At 39.7% G+C, this 19544-nt stretch overlaps 1 protein-coding gene across 2 annotated transcripts; it reads right to left on the bottom strand.

The window, feature by feature from the left end:
- Positions 1–264: 264 nt before the first annotated feature.
- On the bottom strand, positions 265–14900 carry LOC134537642 (protein SHQ1 homolog). Of its 2 annotated transcripts, none has more exons than XM_063378307.1 (8): positions 14469–14900; positions 14024–14214; positions 10213–10367; positions 8043–8241; positions 6618–6826; positions 5349–5633; positions 1630–1796; positions 265–550 (listed from the first exon to the last, which is right to left on the bottom strand). In XM_063378307.1, the coding sequence occupies exons 1-8, from the start codon at positions 14615–14617 to the stop codon at positions 445–447; spliced, it is 1461 nt and encodes a 486-aa protein (XP_063234377.1). In that variant the 5' UTR covers positions 14618–14900; the 3' UTR covers positions 265–444. The 2 variants fall into 2 exon arrangements, with proteins under 2 accessions (XP_063234377.1, XP_063234378.1); XM_063378308.1 differs by lacking the exon at positions 14469–14900 and adding an exon at positions 14361–14456.
- Positions 14901–19544: the final 4644 nt, after the last annotated feature.

The raw sequence follows: 19544 nt of genomic DNA, 5'->3' as shown, positions 1-19544 counted from the left end.
CAATGCTGATGCTTTATTTTTTTATATTATTTCTTTGGTTCACAACTTTTATTGTGAAAGATGCTTTATTTTTTTATATTATTTCTTTGGTTCACAACTTTTATTGTGAAAAACAGAGGCAAAAGTAATGGTTGATAAAAACAATAAGCCGGAAACCTACTGGCCTTATTTGAAACATCGGTGAGCCCATTAAGTAATATGGAAACCACTTAAGATAATCTGCTTAAGAGATAAGAAATGAAGATCGGCTTAACAGCACCAGAATAAAAGCAAAGCATTATTTTATATAAAATGTACATTTTTGTAACAAAAAACATAGCACTCAGCACAAAAAAAAATTACAAATTTATTATTGCCCTTGCAGTAGTATACACTCTTGCATGAGCTCACACAGTATGTCTCTTCGTCGCACACAAGTGTAAGTGTCGACTGGACAACGCAATGCTAGCTCTCCGACGAACTGATGTCATCCGAGTCGAGCGTTGAGGATTCTGAAGTGCTGCTGCTGGATTCACTATCTGAACTACTCGACTCGTCAGAGGAGCTATCACTGTAAAAATGCACACACACCAAAAATTTGGTTAGAAAACACTATAAGCTCAACTGGAGTGAATCTCAAGCATCTCTGTGGGGCCACAAATGGTTGAGTGGTCAGATCACTTGCCTCCCAACGGAGCAGCAAAACAGGGATTTTATTTTTTTTTGGAAATGTAGCAGACGTGGCCATTAGCCAGTGAATTTTCTCGGGATATTCCCATTTCCTCCACTCAATCATTCCATCAATGCTCCATTAGCATCTCATCATACTTCATAGTCTATAATATAATGATTCTCACTTGTCACAACAAATGTTAAGAAATTCTATGTATTAGATGGACCTGTGCTATATTTTTTTTACTACCTAAAGTTTCATGTTTAAAACTCAGTTTTGAGGTCAGAGAAATGCATACCCGTATATTTTTTCTAATAACAAGTACTAGCGGGTTCCCTGTGATAGTTTATTTATGTTTTGTTTGATGTAATTATCTAATCTAGATATCTCTAGGAAACAAAATGCTTGTTGGATAGTTTTCAAAATATTTCTAAGAAATAACTGACTAATGCATTCTTCAAGTGAGGCTAAATTTTATCCACATATAATACAATAATCATGGTATTATGAAAGAAAATATATGTTAAAGGTATGTTTTTCACAAACATATTATCAAGTAAGAAGTTTGTCTTTGAATAAAACTGAAGAAGAAAAACATTCAAAATGTTAAAAGATAAGTTCTTTACAGTTTGGTACATTATATGTTATATCAGATTATAAACAATGTGTTCACACAAAGCCATAAAACAAATTTCCCTGACTTTTCCATAACCAAATTTACTAATTTCCCTGAAACAAAAACTTTGTAAAGTTGTCTTCATCACCACAAGAATAACATGAGTTAACCACGGAATAAAACAAACCCAAAACGACTACAAAATACTTGCCAACCAAAGCTAAATTTGACAAGTTCTTCAATTATTTAGAAGGACAGTTCAATTTAATTCTTTCCCAATAGCGACGAGAGTGCAGGTGGTACTCACAACAGCCATAGTTTTACAAAACTGTGTGATGAGAAGGCCTGCACACTCGCTTACCTGTCTTGGCCCTCGCACGCGCCCTGTTGGCTGCCCAAGGACAGGCCGCTCAGAGCGTTCGCCACACCGCCCACGTCAGGCTCCGCCCCCTCCTCCTCCAGCACCATGCGAGCTGCACTCTCCAGCTCTGGCAAGTCCAGATCCATGGCGGATTTGTCCAGCGTCACCTGTGCCGTGGGCCGGAAATTAAAATTAATTAAAGTTTAAGGGCCTCGCCTATCTGGGCACACATACGGTGTGCAGAGTTTCAAAAGAAACCACGCAATTTGAAAACTGCTCAAGATATACCAGTGGTATTTGTTTGCGAAAAGCATTTAAGAATACACTGAGGGCAAATGAGTAGTTCTGTTTCCGTGTCTAGTTTTTAAACTGTATTTCTAGGAGAACGGAAATACTAAAAATACTTGTTATCAAAATAATTTTTAGACATGAAATACCCGATAGATACATTTTCTTGAAAGCACTCAAGGGACATGCGTGACACCTTTATCTTAATTTCTCTGTATATATGTAAAAGTTATTGCTCGAATTCCATAGTTGTCCTTTACACAATGAGAAGACAATGAGCCAGTTCACAGCCGCAAGTCTCAGAGGAGATACTGTACTAAAAGCACCAGCGAGCACCGACCTTATCATTCCACAGGCATACCCGTGACTAGGCGGGCTTCTTAACCATCGTAGACATCGCCCGGGTAGCTATATGAGGATGAAGCACTGACAAATTGTAATGTTGGGGGAGATGAAAGTACCTGATAAAACCTACTGGCTCAAGGTAACGTCTGCCATGTTTTCCACTAACAAAAAATCCAAGCCTGATCCCACCTGGAATCAAATGAGTGACTTAATCACTCAGTTACCGTGAATCCCTCTTAGGTATGAGAGACTCAGTTAAGTGCCCCACATATGGACAAACCTCAAACTCCATCTTGCAAGAACAATAAAATAAGAGGTGCCTACCCTCATTAAGCCTTATGAATCAGACCAACAACCTCCCACATTCACCAAAATAACAAAACTAAGGATGAAAATTTGCCTCCCCATCCCATACAAAAAAAAAGGTTATTTGTAGGGTCTATAAATATTTGCACACATTGATATATGCATTTTACATGGACTTCTAATAGAGTGACCTTTGTAATTGTATCACCTACTATCATTCAAGCAAATAGAAGTTCACACATTCGAAGTGTAATAAATATGCAAGCTGGCTTCAGGATTTTCCCTCGCATCGGACCTCATATATATACAAGGGTCAACTTCATAGCTGACATTCACCATGGCTTGGCTGCATACATCATGTCACAAACAAAAATACTGACCGAAGGTCACCTAAAGGTTTTCTGCAGTGAGCCATGTCTCACACCATGAATTTTCACCTGCAGAGACTTTTTGCATGGAAAGTATTTATATTAGAGCTTTGTTTTTAAGAACATCTGTACAGTAGATGATTCCTTGCAAAGCTTTACGAAAACTTGAAAGAAAACTTACCACAGAGCATCAAGATTTCCTTGTGGAGAGTTGTAACGTCTGAGCTTATTTGGTTTAAGTATATAAGTCTATTTCTCCCTATATTTACCCTCTATCATCGGAATATTCATCTAGCAAAAATTTTGGCCTTTGGGAATTCCGTTCAAAGCTCAAAATACTTAAAACTATTTATTTTCATTTTTTACACTTGTATTACGATCATCTATGTATAATATTTAATATATTATAATTTAGAACCAAATGTGACAAATTCCATGTTGTTTTAATTAATTTTTCAGAGGTGACAATGTAATGTCACCTAAGTTTATTTTATACAATAACATGTTCTTGAACTCCTCTTGCACCGAGCCCTCTTGACAGAGAGCCAGCAGGGGTAGAGAAGGTCGAACTGGTCTTGCGGTAGGATTCGCAGTTGGCTGGTGTAGGCGAATAGCTAGTGGGGTGAGGGATGGGGCTAGGCTATTCATTGAAAATGTCGGTATTATACAAGGAAACTTTAATTGACCTGAGTGTTCAAACAGTTCAATTGGTCGCCTGCGTCGGCTTTCACTACATACACAGAATTTATACACAGTACACCCTATCGTCAAGAAAAGGGTGGGGGGGGGAACAAATTCCCTAGGCCAAGATAGGTCCTCGGATGGCCTGACTTGCGAAGGAGGGGTGCGAGCAGCAGAAAACGGATAGCCAGTTGTTCTGCTGCTCCCCCTATGATCGTCCTATCGCCAGTGGGCGGATTCCAGCCTCACTGGCCGTCGGGCCGATCAACTCCCTTCAGGTGGATGACCTCGCCTTTATATAGGGAGAAATGCACGGGAACGAAGAAAGGAAGGGAGGGGCGAACTAACTCCTCTTTGGAAGGGGTGAAATGCGCGCGCATAAATCTCGCCGAAATTTCCCTGCCCTGGTGGTGGAAGTATAAACTAGATATTAATAATTAGAAAGAAAAGATAAACGTGGCATAAATAATTATATGTATATACATATATATTCAATCCTATGTATTAAAAAGTATTTAAACTTGCTTTCACAACTTAATTATATAATTTTATAAAATATAAATATAGTTGGTAGATCGCCGTTCACAAGATGGCGTCCCAATGTACACGTTTAGCTGTGGCAAGAGAAAAATATACATTGTTTACATAACTCGTCCATATTTACTATTATATTCTGAAGTAGGTTAATATGTGTGGTTATAACAACATAAAAAATAAAAGACGAAGATGGTTGGTTGCTTTAATGAATTATTCTATTGTTCGTCGCTTTGTTTATAACCTACGACGTCGCACAGATTCGTCGCCGCATATTACGTGAGTAGGCCTACTGCCGAAATACCTTTTTCCCTGAATTGCTTCTGAGCTTATTAAAACTCGTTTTGAGTTTAATTATAACGTAAAGTAACGTGATATTTAATATAAGAAGGGTGGGCAAGCGTCAAACATTTGGATAGTACAGTATTTAAATTTAATTTGAAATCATAAAAACTCCAGAGCTTCATTAAGAGCTTTTTAAAACAACACAAAATAATTTCTAAAAATATATTGCATTTGAAACCAATTTATTTAAATCAAACATTACTTAAAGTGTTTTATACATGCCTCCTAATTGTAAGACAGTTTTTGATGAGTAACATATTAGCTCTCAGTATACCACGTTTGGTGGGAGTAATTACGTGAATGGAATGGAAGTTGCATGGAACAGAAATGTGTAACAAACTACAGTGCTGCCATCTGTGGCGGATGACGCGAACCAAAGTTCACAAAGCCGAAAGGAATCTTATAGTATTAACTGTTCAATGAATTTTAATAAGATGAGCAGTATTTTAATAAAATTCCTTATCGAAAGATCCATAAGCCGAGGTTCAGTATTTTTTTAAGTCTCTTTTGCTTTTATCAGAGCTGTTTCATTATATAGCTTAAAATTTCGCTCTGCAAATTAAACGATCTGATAGTCGATGTAGCTGCTCCGGCAATCAATTCAAGCGGCGGGTGCGAAAACTATGCATGATTAGCATCCAGTAATTCAGTTGAAAACAAAATTTGCATATATTTATCATGCTCTGCATTATTTTAAAGAATTATTGGGTAAATTTTGTGTCAGAGTTTCGTATATCGAGTGTATTTGCAACTTGAGAACACATGAATTTGCTCGTTACCAAGGTCAGATGTTACACATCTCTGGCGAGTACTGAAAGACTCGCTCACAACTTTTTTTTTTCCCCCACGTACCTTGCCAAGGGCTTCAGCCAGGGACTGCAGCCTGTGAAGCGACGCGTGCTGCACCCACACACAGTAGTCTTCCACGTACAACTGGTTCAGGATGTATCTCGGCTCGCTGGCGACGAACAGCGCGCGGACGCCGAGCAGGCACCTGAGGAGCTGCTTCTTGCCGAGCCGCAGGACGCACCGCGCGTCCTCGAGGACCCTCAGCGCCAGCTCCCAGTGGCGGTGCAGCGGGTAGCAGAGGGCGCGCCTCACGAACGCCTCCGCGACGTCCTGCGCGGTGCCGAAACTCTGCAAGAGGGAACTAACGCTTCCACTACATGTTCTGTAAAAAACAAACACACAAAACTGTACCAAATCTGCAATGACGCACAAAACTCGTTCATCAAATAAGTAATAATTATGAACGGCCCGGACTACATCCATGCGCCGAAACAGATTTTAACTTTTACCATGTTAGAAATTATTAGGAGCACCACATATCACTTGCAAACAAAAACTGCACTACAAATTACAAAGATGGGGGGAAAAAAGTTCTACAGAGAACAAAAAGGTTATTTGTGGGTGTTTAAAGTTTTTAAATGGCAAGGACATAGAAACATTTATCTACAATAACTTTTTTTGGTACATTTTCTTTTATAGCAATGTTCTTCTTTTTGTAATCTACAGGATGGTTTTTTTTTTGGATGAGATATGTTACAAAGGGTGAAGTATATCTAATAATTAACACATAAACCCCTGTAATTGCACACAGCTGGGTTTATAGGTAGGCTGGCACCTACAATTATTACATTAAAAATATATGGTAAAGTATGTATTCTAAAATAATGAAAATATAATGAAAATATATATCAGGGTTTAACACCTCGTCTACACTGAAGACAGCCGTGGACTGAAACAATGAGAAGAAGCAACTGAGCTCCTAGGCAAATGGTTAAGGTCTCTGCCTTTCAATTTCATTACATGGACTGTGTCCTTCGGATAGATCCCGAACCACCACACTCAAGACTTTCGTACAAATAAATATCATCTGCGACACTTACACCCAAGCTTCGGAAACAACAGTGTCGTCATTGAAGATGGCCGCCTACTGCAGAGGACACCTGCACGCACATGAGGTGGGGGCAGGGGGCTCCCTGGCTGGATCCATTTGTGTGGGATGCCTTGGAGGAGTGGGAAAGGTTGGGGAAGTCTCTGGCTGGATCCATTTGTGTGGACTTGAAAAGGCCTCGGAACACACCGCGCGTCCATTATGGCACATGGAAGCGGCCTCACCTGCAGCCAAGACAGGGTGGAGCTGAGCTTGTTGATGGTCCATGCCGATTCGGAGGTGTCCTCGCCCAGGGTGGTGCGGTGGTTGTAGCAGTACGCGGCAATTATGTCCACCAGACCGAGATAAACCTGGTGCAAGACTTCCTTATCCAGCAGGTACTCTCTGTTGTGGAGTTCCTTCAGGACGTCCAACTCTGCAGCACTGAACTTCACTGGAAGCAAAAGCAGTAACTGTAAATTCACACTGCACTCAACCCAAAATTTATTTGTTTGATACATTTGGTTTTTGATGACACCTTTCGAGTAATGCCCAGCCGATGGCCTGGATTTTGGTGTCTACCCCTGGATGGTAAAAGGGAGGTTGCACAGTGGAGCTAAAAGCTCTTGGCTGCAACTGTACACACCCACCAAAGCACATAAAAGAGCATTGTGAACAAATACATATTCCAGTTTGGGTAAAATTTTGTTCAGAAGACATTTTAAGTATGTCAGTATGAAAATTTACTTTATGTTTGACAGTAAAATGTTTATTTTCTAGCAACGAGCCATTAAAATTGCCCACTTGCTAAAAGCTAGGTGCGATTCCACGTTTAAGTTTTTCTTTTATTTTGGTCACAAAGTACGGAACTTCCCTTGTACAGTATTAATTTATTTGCAAACCATCTTAACTTCTGAAATAAATTCATACTTCAATAAAAATACAATTGCAGTTTCCATTAGAAGCTTATGAAAATTGATTTTTTGTACACATTTCATTAAAACTTAATCGAGATTCTGTGCTTATTCTTAGTTTTTTTGCAACAATGTGGTATCATTTAGTTTGTAAGACATATAAGTAGTAATATAAATTATGATTATTAACAATTAAATCATTACTTTTTCTTCCAATAGGTTACTGAAACTGGACTTGGCGCTGGTCGCTTGCTTAAAAGTTCGGTACGACTTTGTGTTTATGCTTCTTTTGGAAATGAGAGATGTTGCATATGCCATTATTAGGTATAAATTTATTTGGGAGAGGTACTGTATTCAATTAAATTAATGTTTCACTAACGAATAGCCCAATGTTTACATAAGAAACCATATAACAAACATTATCTGTATTTCAAAAGAGGTATTTTTTATGCTTCATTAGATCTATGCAGCACAAATAAATAAATTCAACAGGTTATGTCTTGATATTTCATTGGTATTCCAGTTAAACCTATACTGATGTTTAATAATCCAGCAAAATCTCTGATTCAGCACCTCCGTGGTCACAGACATGCCCGATTAATGACCTTCGACTGTACAAGTCTTAGGATATATTTTTATTGATATTCTAACAACTGTTGTAATACTACTTTTTAATGTTCTGCTTTTGTGGCTTCAGACCTATAAAGAACTCCACCCTAGGCCCAGAGGGAGTGATAATTTGGACAAGCAATTTACTTTGTCGCCACTGGCAGTCGTCGCCTTCCCAAGGTGCTCTGAACTGCAGTATGTGGCCAATTTCCTCCGACTCCATGAGATCAGCCAGATAGTGCTCCTCACTGAAGTCAACGTGTTCTCGCTGAACCTTCAGTTGGTTCCTTTCGGAAGCCGGCGTTGTGTCCGGCTCAGGGAGGTCCAGAAGCTCTGACACTACACACTGCAAGCAAGGAGATTAAAGTTTCTCGCAAGGAATTTTTACATCACTCACAACTTCCACATCTGCTCACTAAACAAAAACAAAAAAAAATGTAAGCCATACACTCTGACTTTGGAAATATTTTTACTAGAATTTTATAATATGATAATATTGATGGAAAACTTCAAGTTTAAGTTGTTTGAAAAATATTTCCTTTAATACAACACACTAAATAGTATATACACTTACATGTTTCCTTACCTGGTTGTCTGTCAGGAATTACATTAACATTTAACCTCAAAGTGGTCTTCTATAGTGAAATGAAATTGAAAAAAACTAACAGAATGAATAGGTAAAACAAAACTTACAAAATTGTGAGTACCAAAATTCATCTCAGGTTACCTACAACATTTGCAGGTCTACCAGTGAACATGGCTGTACTAACAATGCCACCCTTGAACTTCTTAAATAAATACAAACATGCCACACAATATTAATAGGAGTGTAAATTAAAAAAATCTTATCATTCCCACCAACAAATGGTGTCACAATTTAAGAACGGGCGGGGCTGGTAATACTTTAATAGCATGTACATACACTTGTATCCAAGCGCTGTACTGCTTACTCACGTGAATGATTCTTGCATGCATGGTAATGGTTATTGAAGGATGACATAACTGTTTTAAAAGAGTGTCTTTTTTTTTCTCCCATACCTATAAAAAAAGGAGGGTAAGATGAGGCGTTAATATTTACGGTGTGCATGGCAAAGAAAACGACAGCCAATTCAACCCATCCCCTGGTCTGTGCGTCCCATCATGACAAGGAAATCTGTGCTGGTCCTTCAACGACTTGCTGGATGGTGACGTACACAAGCCATTCTATTCCAAACAAATTTATGGCCAGCCCTTTAATGCTTCGTTCTACAGGCACTGAGTGTTCGCGGTTTGTTTACCCAAAATACACGGATTAAGTGCTTATAATTTTTTGTGTTTAGTGAAATCTTATTATATATATGTTTACTTCCACATAGCCTAACAGATGAAAAAAATAACATAATAAATCTGCTTTTAGTTGCAGGAATAAAAAAGGTTTCCTGTGAGATTTCCTGCCTCCACTGTCTAACCGCCCCTCCATCAAAGGAATCAGAGCGGAAACAGCCACTTGTCAGACCGATGTACACACACCAGAGTCGCGACAGTGAGGTGGCTGGCCCAGGAATCAACCGACGAAGGAAAAATATTCTTCTAGGAATTTGAAGGGTTTTGCTTGCATTTGCTTGACACGTGATTGTGCTACTGCAAACAGTGCAATCACCATCACCGTGCCACGACCGCCATACAATTGCGGACAATATTTTCTCGTTTCACTGGTGGATATTTATGAATGTAGTTTCCAGATATCAATGAAACATAAATCAATATGAAATCTCAGTCAATGAGCTTGTGGGCGGGCCACTGCACTGTCACGTTATTGGTGTGTGTAAATCAGACTTTTTTCGTGTTCTTATTTGTCTCACCCTTGCTCTTGTCAAAGTCACGGAACTAATCTGTTTACTACCTTCATGCTTGTCTTATCCCAGCTCTTAAGGTTTCGATTTTGTGGCTATGCTGCAACGCGTCCTCCCGCCATGCTGCTCGGCATGTCACGAGCCAGCCGTAAAGTTTTTACATGTTAGGCATTTTTGGAAGGTTTGGGAACGTACTCCCTGACGTTAAAATTGTTCCTTATAGGGGAAAGTGATTTAATTAATGGACATTTTGTTTTATGGAAAATTCCCAGGAATGTTACCTGTCCGTTAATCAAGGACTTATTGTGTTATTGTACTGTATTTTCTTTCAGTACTATTCCAATTAAAACCATAGGTATTGAAGTTCAACAAACTGACAAATCGCTGATCCGGCACCGGCATGATCCAGAACGTACCCGATTAAGAAACTTAACTTTTTTTTTTTCATTGCACAGTTCAATAAAGTAGCAACACAATGTACTAACTTGCAAATTACTAAACACCCCTTGCTTCTGGTTGGCGAATCCATACTTCTGGCCACCAATTGCACAGTCCGTTACAGTATCTGCACTCTGAGGCTCCGCAAACCATTCAATGTCATCGGATTCATCGCTAGACGACGAATCATTAGTATTGTCTCCTGGAAAAAGAAGATTCACAAACAACTTATCACTTTTTCAAAGAAAAAACATGGACTGGTTTAATTGTCTGGCAGTTGCCAACACTGCAGCAATAAAATTTAGCTATCACTGGGATTTTTACTAACATATGAAGGGTGCAGGGGAAAAACCAACAGGGTCCATAAAACTAAATTGTGCAGGAGAGAGAAAAGAAAGTTTGAAACGTTATAAGTGATATAATGTAGTGTCCATGTTTGTATCAATTATTTAAAAAATTAGTTTAGACCTCGTTGTGTTCCCCTTGAAAATACAGTAATATTCTGTTTTTATTTTATTGCACAATTAATTATTTACTGAAACAGTGACTGGACTCTGTTGGTTATTCCCCTGGATTTTGTAATAGGCTCAAAATATTTCTGGAAATATTGTTTATTATTGAATGTTTTATTAGACTATTAAGTCTGAAAACAACAAGAAACAATCTACAGAGTATATACCTTCGTTAAATTATTTGAGGTCAATGGTTTCTTTTTATGTTCAACTAACATTAAAACAATATAAGATATAAAATTCTGATAGCAAAAAAAAAAGATGATTTTCTATTTAATTGTGTGACAGTATCTTTCCACAGATATCTTTATAATATTGAAATTATCAGCACACATCTAGATATCACTTTCCTCATCAGGGATGTCATTATCATGGCTGTGCTGATGAATAGCAAGAAGTTGTCTGTAGTATTCCTTGGATCCCTCATCTTCACAGAACTTTGACAGGATTTCCAGGTCTCGACACTTCTCATTGGGCAGAGGAATAGGTGCAAGGTAGAGCTGGGCAGGTTCTTGAAGATTTGGCAGTGTGGATTTTTTCTGCCGCTTCTTCAATTGATCCTTTACAAGTGCAGAGAAGAACACTCCATTGTACATTTCTCTGTGATCTACGGTTTTTGGATCTGATTGAACGAATCTTAGCTGTTTTACTGGCCTTATAGCAAAAGGAAGCTTCTTCTTGTACAATTTTGAAGAAAGAAATCCACCCCAGGCTTTGAACATTGTTTGGCCACATGATACAACAACAAACGGATTCGGCTTGGCTCTGGCCCCTTCGATAACTTCTCTCCAGGCATTAGGAGTTTCAGCCTTTGCATGCTTAAGGATTAATCCCATATTTTTATCAGGTTCCATGAAAGAATGGCCACGCACCGGGTATGTAACAGTAACCATCTCAAAACGCCTTAATTCTGTAGTTACATAGTGCAGGAACTGAATGATATTATGATTTTTGTTTTGTCCTGCACATGAGTCGGCGAAGATATGAAGCTTTTGAATGCCAGTGTCCAGATAGGTGTAGAAAAAATGATACAGCATTGAGCAAACATCATCTGACCCCTTTTTTGCCACTGTCTGGTGATAGGTATACATTATTGAGGAGCCACTTGATAAAACATGTACATTGAAGATGTAAAACGCAAGCTGTCTTCTAAAGTACACCTCACTTGAGGTTATGTTTGGCGTAGGAAGATTTGCCCCGAAATCAATAGCAATGGCCTCAACAGTTGGAGACTGCATAGCTTCCTTTTTGGCACTTCTTTTCTTTTTGTATAACCAGTCAGCTTTCTTGAGGTGAAGTGTTCTCTCATCTTCTAGCCTCCTATGATCCTCCTGCAACTTCACTAGATCCTCATTACTTGTAGCACTGGCAATTTTTCTAGCGGTATCGGTGAGTTTGGCTTTATGTTCATCACACCAACAGCATGTTTCGGTTCGAGGATAGCCGAAAGCAATGTTGAACTCAGACACGAAAATTTTTCGGAATGTTTCATAAGAGATGTCAATATTGAGATGTTTAGTCAAAAATAGCCCAAGAAGTTTTTTGACATTCAATTCCTCTGGAAGATACACTTTTTGAGAGTCTTTCAAGCTGTAGTGTGCTTTACGTCCCTTTAAACTACCAAAAAACTGCATCACAGCTTCACGGGTCTGTTCAGTGAGCTTATGAGGGCGATTAGCGTGTTTGCCTCGTCCATCAATAGGTGACGTGCCTGTTGTTCTCAAAGATGTTTTGATTGTGTGTAACCGGGAGGGTTTAATTCCAAACAGTGACTGGAACCCTTTAAAGAATACTGGTACTTATACTGTACAGCCACTCCTTACCACACGAACTTTGTAGCTATAGGAACTATCATTTAACCTAGCATCTTCTACATTCTTCCTTGGTCTTCGCCGTGCCACAGGATGTGTTGAAATAAGGCCTGAGAGATAACTGTTCTGTGCATTAGTACCACCTTCATGTCCAATGTTGTTGAATGTTCTTATTAATTCATTTCGTTCAGCCAAAGAAATATTCTGAAAACATTCAAACCGTTTACACTGACAGTCAACTCCAGTTTCAAATGTCGTTGCCCGCAGCTGCTTGGTAACATCTTTGAGGCGACCAAATTTCATGCGTTTTTTCGTTGTTGTTTCATCACGTGCATGTACATTTTCATCACTCACTTCACTTTCAAGTAATTGAAATTCGTCGTCAATCATTGTTTGCACACAAGTTACTACAGAAATTGAAGAATTATTTCATTCACCATGAAACATTGATTGTAAGAATCTTTTATAACTGGTATAACACAATACAATCTGCATCAATAAACACAAACACACAAACAACATAAAACAATAAAAACCGTCTGGGCCAAAGATAATATAACACACAGCAGTGCAATACCCTACAAGAATCACATAAGTCAGAACTAGGACTGTGTTGGTTATTCCCCTGTTTCAGATGGACTCTGTTGGTTTTTCCCCTGCACTATAAAAATAAAAGCTGCAATACCTTTGGACTGCATCGTTTTTTCCATTTTATCAACTTGCAATGTTACAATAAAGCATGACAGCACTGAATTACAATCATAACCTCAATTTTAACTTTTTTGGACTCTGTTGGATTTTCCCCTGCACCCTTCATATATATCACCAGGGCAGGCACAATTTATTTCAGGGGAGGAAGAGGTAAAAAAATTTGTATTAAAAAAATTAAGTCAACAATGAGTTTGAATGGATGTGTTATCATTCTCAACATGCATCACTGCCAATATAGTTTGTGATTCCAGGTGTTGCAACAGTTCACTTTTCATCACCAAAAATTACATACTGCCTTCACCAAGATATAATTTTTTTTCCCCATAACTTTAAGGAGGAGAAAAGAGGGGGGGGGGGGGGGGGTTATCTCTCCTGTCTCCCCTGTGCATCCGCCACTGAATGTCACATTCCCATTTTCTCAGTATAAAATAAAAACCAGCTTTGCTTTTTAATTATAAGGGTTTATTTAGGGAGAGTGGTGGAGTGTGGACCATTTCCACTCCAGGACGTTGAAAGTATACAAAATTGTGGTCAAGAATGTGGAAAAAAAGGTTAGTATTAAGTAATGTAGGTGTTGAATTTATGTATTCACAAAGAGGCAATACAAGTATTTGCAGATATGAATATGGGAATTAGAATATTTTATTAGTGTATTTGTATTCTCTAAAATGTGAATACAAATATCAATATGGACATATAAATACGAGCATATTATATTCATGCCTAGATATACGACTATATTCATCTTTATAGAAAAATAACTTTTAAAATACATTTGTATTCATATACAAATACAAATATGCCCATCGTTGGTCGATACGCACCTACGACCTGAACTCCGGGCGAGAGATTCACTCTCGCACTCGGCGTCATCAGCAGTGACGTTATCAGGTCCAGGTCAGGAAAGTACTCTCCGCTGTTGACTTTCGAAACCGTTATCGTGAATGTGCCGCTATCTGCGTCGTAGCTCCCATGGGAGCTGGACGATTCCTCTATCTCTCCCGGCAATTGAAGTCTGCAGCAAGAATGACACAAGACTAGGTTAGCAGTGTTTAATTCACGAAGACCAAGTAAATAGTGGCCTTCAAAAGCGCACCAAAAGTACAGTGTTATTGCAAACAGATACAACAAAATTAAATGATACTGTCAAAGATGGTATACCTCGAAGATCAATGATTCTTTCAAATACAGCACCTTTACATGTCAGACTTTACAATTCACAAACACAAGAACACAATCACATTGTTACGTTAGAGGTGAATGTGTTACCTCAAATAATATGGCGCAGGGGGCGAATAGAACATAAACATTTTGCCTTCAATGTGTATTTCTGTTCTGGTGATATCGGCAAAAGGAGCATGAACGTTGAATATAACCTCTGAATCTGTCTGAGATAGATCAAACCGTGGAGTCAACATAGTTCAACGTAACCGAAAATAGGTTCTTAGTTACTGAAAATAAACTTTCACAATATTCATTGCCGTTTTGGGGTGGAAGTTGATTCTGTCATTTTCGGAATAAACAAATACACAAAAATAAACAGACAAGTCAAATCAAAACACCCACTAAACTAACCACAGACTACAATAAGACATCAAACTACGAAAATATATATCCCAAACAGCTAACTGAGGTCAACAAGCTGATATTTGCTATGATAGTCGAAGAAGTAGCCAGCTATTTTGGGCGATATTTTGTTTACTAAATTCACGAAATACTGTAGGCCTTGCTTAAAGTAATAAATAAATAAACTAGCTATAACAGATCAGAAGCATTACCTATATCGAAAGTTGTCACAATGTGTAATTGTAATTTATTGTGAGGAACATGTATTTATTTAAAATATGGAGACTGTCTGTTTCAACTTATAACTGATCCATTTTATTACTATAAACTAATTTGCCATTAGAACACAGATTTGACAATGTGAATTAAATTAGGAAATCAAAGGATTATTAAGTAATGGTGGGAGTAGTGACAAATGTTGCCTGTATGACAAACTGCGACCAGTGACATAACAGTCAGACTTTGTCACTTATAATGACTCGCATAGTCTTTGACTCGCATAGACTCGTGAACCCGAAAATTCACGAACGGCAACTTTTGGAGGAACATCAAAACAGAACCTTGCTTATAACATAAGTGATGTGAGTAATTTTAAAAACAAAATCTTTTTTTTTTTTTATGTGTATTCAAGCATGGAACTGAAGGGGCGATGATTTTTTTTGTTACACCTTAGCTCTCTTGATACGGTATTTGGTGCAGTGGCGGATCCAGAGGTTCACCTCGGAGGGGGCGCTGTACGATTTCAGAGAAGCCAGTGAAAAAATGTCTTAAAATTACTAAATTTGTATTTAATCTACTCACACTACACATAAAATCCAACCACCAGATTTTATGATTCTACAAGAAATTCATTCATTATATTAAAATATTTTATTGGTTTCAGAAACAATCATTATTGTCAGCAACTGGTTTTTCGAGAAGGGGGGGGGGGGCACTTGCCCCTGGTGCCACCACTTGGAACCACCACTGATAGGAATAAGTTTTTAAAGAGTAGAGTTGACATGTCGGTTGACTTGTTTCCTAAGTGATACCACAGAAATCAAATGGAGTATTTTCGTGAAAGAAATGGAGGTAGCTAAGTCGTCGTCTCTCCGAAGGTCATAAAGCCCGGCCTCCACCCGCCAGTATTAACCCCCGCTAACGGAACACACCCCTAGTACATTTCACGTGAGTCAGGCGAGCCGTCGATGCCGGTGATTGCCTTCACAGATTACGTCCATATGACACCACCACCAAACAGTTCTCACGCATCATAAATTGATGTGAGTAATTAAGTGATTTTTAATTAACAGAACAACCCTTAATAGTGAAAGTGCGTCGTAGGGGTGCAGCGGTTTCCCCCGTGGGAAACCGCAATTAATGACGTCCCTTGCAGCCTTCCGCCAATAATTAACCACAGTGTTAACCAACCTAATTTACCTCCCTGTTTTTAATTGCAAATAGCCATTGAAGTAGTCAACAAGTAACAGACAGTCTCCAGCTTGACTTTTTATTTTCAAATATAATTAATCTAAATTGTGTAATGTATTATTATTATAAGCCTTCCGCCAACTAATTCAGACAGATGTCATTAAGATACGAGTGTGCTATAAATAATAATGACTTTGATGCCGCCGTCGGTGCTCCCTCTGAGAGCACAGGCCGTTATGTGTCCTCAACACCTGACCAGTGCTGTGCCACGAACACGCCCGCGCGTGCAACGTAGTGTAGTGCCCCGAACGGCGTGACGTCAGTCACGGCCTCCTACGTGTGCAAAGCGCCCGGCCGGGTGTGGCACTGCGCAACCAAATAATATGTTCATGCATTCGACAAAACAAGCAATAACTAAAAGGTGTAAAATATTCAATAATTAATGTTAACTAAATAATCATGTTGTAAACCGATATCATTCACAACACTGGCCGGAATCATCTTCCCGCGTTCCGCAGTTTCCCGCGGAATTTTCCCCCTCCCTGGCCCCGGTGGCCAGGGAGGTTAGTCAGTCGCCATCCAGCACTCTCCAGGGCCGGCAGCCCCACGCACGGGGAGCCTTCATCTTTCACGCCAATCCCACCATTAACAGCAATAGGTAATTATAGTCAAACCATTCAACAGCTCCCCAGTCGGCCCTAACCGGCCGTACGATATTTCGTGCGGTTTTTCAATATAATGTGTGACCCGCCACCGGGTCTTTCTTGTGCTACGTAAATTAATTAGGTGACCCACCGTGGCACCTGCGCCTCATGCTAATGAAACTCCCCACAGGGAATTAGATCATCGCCCACGCGGGGCGGCACTGTGCCAAATGCGAAACTAAGTTACGGACGATTCATTAACTGGGACGTGCCGCGGTCACGGACGCGATATCCTGCCGGATTCCGCCGTGTCCGTACCCAGCATAACGTGGCCCTCGCCACCACGCAGAGTAGCCGCCATTGTGTGACCACCTGAGTGGAACACTTAAAACTGGCCCGAACCCGGGACTAGTCCCTAGTGACTTAGTGTATTGTTTTTGTATTAAGTAACTTTGTATGACCAGTCGTAAACGTATTTCATGTTACGTCCCGCACAAACTTTGACGTGTGCAGAAACAGGCTTGCCGCTCACCCGAGCATTCATCTCGCAACTCGCCGGGTAACTACCCCTCTTAACGTACTAGCCGCCGGACTACCGAGCGCCTGTAACGAGTACCGCCAATTGAGGGTGGTGTAGGCTGAGTGGAGGTCGACGATGATGCGGCCAGTCGCGTGAGAGTGCCATATGTGATGTAGCGAAGTGTAACGTGTGCGACGTAATAAATCAGTTAAACGTACGTGTGTGTTTTCTCTAATACAGCGTCCTGGGAGGCCATAACAGCCCGGGGAGCCCTTTGCCGATGCGTCCCTGCCTGCAGCCACAAGGCCAGGAACCCCGCCCTTGAGATCAAAATTCAGCAAAACCTAGTAATTTAGCGTAATTTCAAACCAGGCAGTGGGGACGGCGTCAACTAATTATGATAATAAAATTGGAATAACGGCACATTAGAAAGTTTGGCACGTCATGACGCTTCCTCCCCTCCCAAACCGGAACAAAGCGGCAGTAGAGTTTTACTCACGGGCCGGGGCGGACGTGTGATCCTGCGGGGAGACTTCAACTTTTGTACTCCTGATTCTTCATTCTGGTAACTATTATAATTCACTAAAACCTCTTTACTCTTCCTGCGTGCCCCCGTGCCCTTTTTCCGGTGCAGGGCTTATCGCGGACGCATTAATTTTTTCTCGTCGCGGAACATAGGTTCGCGACACAGTCATCTCACGGTCCAGGCCGACTCCTGCGAACAGAACTTAATATAATTCGTCGAGCATACGCCTGCCGACTGCAGGCTTAAAGACTTTGCCCCTTCATATTATCTTCGTGGTCCCGCGACTCACACAGGTGAGCCCTGGCACGAATCTATCTACAGCTCATCACGGGAGTGGCCGTTAATCCACCCAAACTCTTCGTCGACCCACAAATCAATGTAGGGATTTTGTTTGCAAGTGCCGCAACATAACATCCATGTAATATGTAATTAATTATCAGTGTGACGTCGTCCGGCCAAAGGCCACCCCAAAGCCCGACCTGCACCACCGCCAGTATCCGACCCTGCTAATGGAATGCAACACTAGCCATGGCCCACCCGAGTCAGGCGAGCCCCTGACGCCCTGAGGACCAGGTAGAACCAAGGGCCATGCATAAGTTATCAAACACCTAGACCCCAATTCATTAAAAATGAGACCTAATTTAATAGTAACACCACTTTTTATTAAAACCCCTGCCCAAGGAAATTGCGTTGCAGGAGTGCCCGAGTCACTCACGTGTGAAATTATGTTGATACGTTTGTGATTGTCTCCCTTGCGGCCTTCAGCCTGAATTAATTATAGTGTTGTGTTAACGTAGATATTACCTCCCTGTTTTTTATGTGTGACTAGCCACTAGAGCAGTCAGCAAGTGACAAACAGTCTCTAGTGTGACTCTTAAAATTTAAACTTAATTTACGTAATTTTACTAACCATAATTATTAAAGTGTATCTTCAAATCAGATTAGTTATTAATAATTAATGTGAAAATTTAGAATTTAACACTCAAAAACCAAACTAACGATACATAAATTAACAAACTTTCAACTACTCGCAATGTAATCAAATGGCGAAATCAACAAAGTTATTCACTAAGCAATATGGCGGACAATCCCTCTCATCTTTCCACACCCGACTTCAAAACCCTTATCTAAACGATGTGTTTATGTTCCATCTGGTTAGAGGTGTGAAAGTAACGAAAAAATGTGTACCCGTATGTATTCGTTACTATAACAATTAGTACTCGTTACTTTCGTATCGTTACTCGTTACTTCTGATACCGCATGACATGGCACATGCTATGTTATGTAACAGCATCGAATCGAGTCGTATTTCGTACGCGTACAGTATGACGTCGCGTAAATAAAAATAAATCGAATATAAACAATTAAAAATATTTGATAATTAACAGCTTTTGATAACCAACAAACAATTAACTCTCATAAGAGCGGCTTTATTATAATATATCTTTTAAGATAAGAACATAAAACGTGAAAATACGCGATTATAAAAAACAAAAACATACATATTTATAATTTGTAAAACATACTTTCTTACGTTGTTTCTGTTCGAATCTAAAACTTTGTGTACACACACAATACCTTTAATAAACAGTAAAAAACTTGGACGACGAATTTCCAAATTATACTTTTATTAATAAACAAACATCGTTCTTTGTAACGAATAAGCGCGCGCATGCTTA

This window comes from Bacillus rossius, chromosome 12, assembly GCF_032445375.1.
Source record: "Bacillus rossius redtenbacheri isolate Brsri chromosome 12, Brsri_v3, whole genome shotgun sequence".
NCBI lineage: Eukaryota > Metazoa > Arthropoda > Insecta > Phasmatodea > Bacillidae > Bacillus > Bacillus rossius.
Note: the sequence above shows the minus strand (reverse complement) of the source record. Positions and strands in the feature narration are given on the sequence as shown.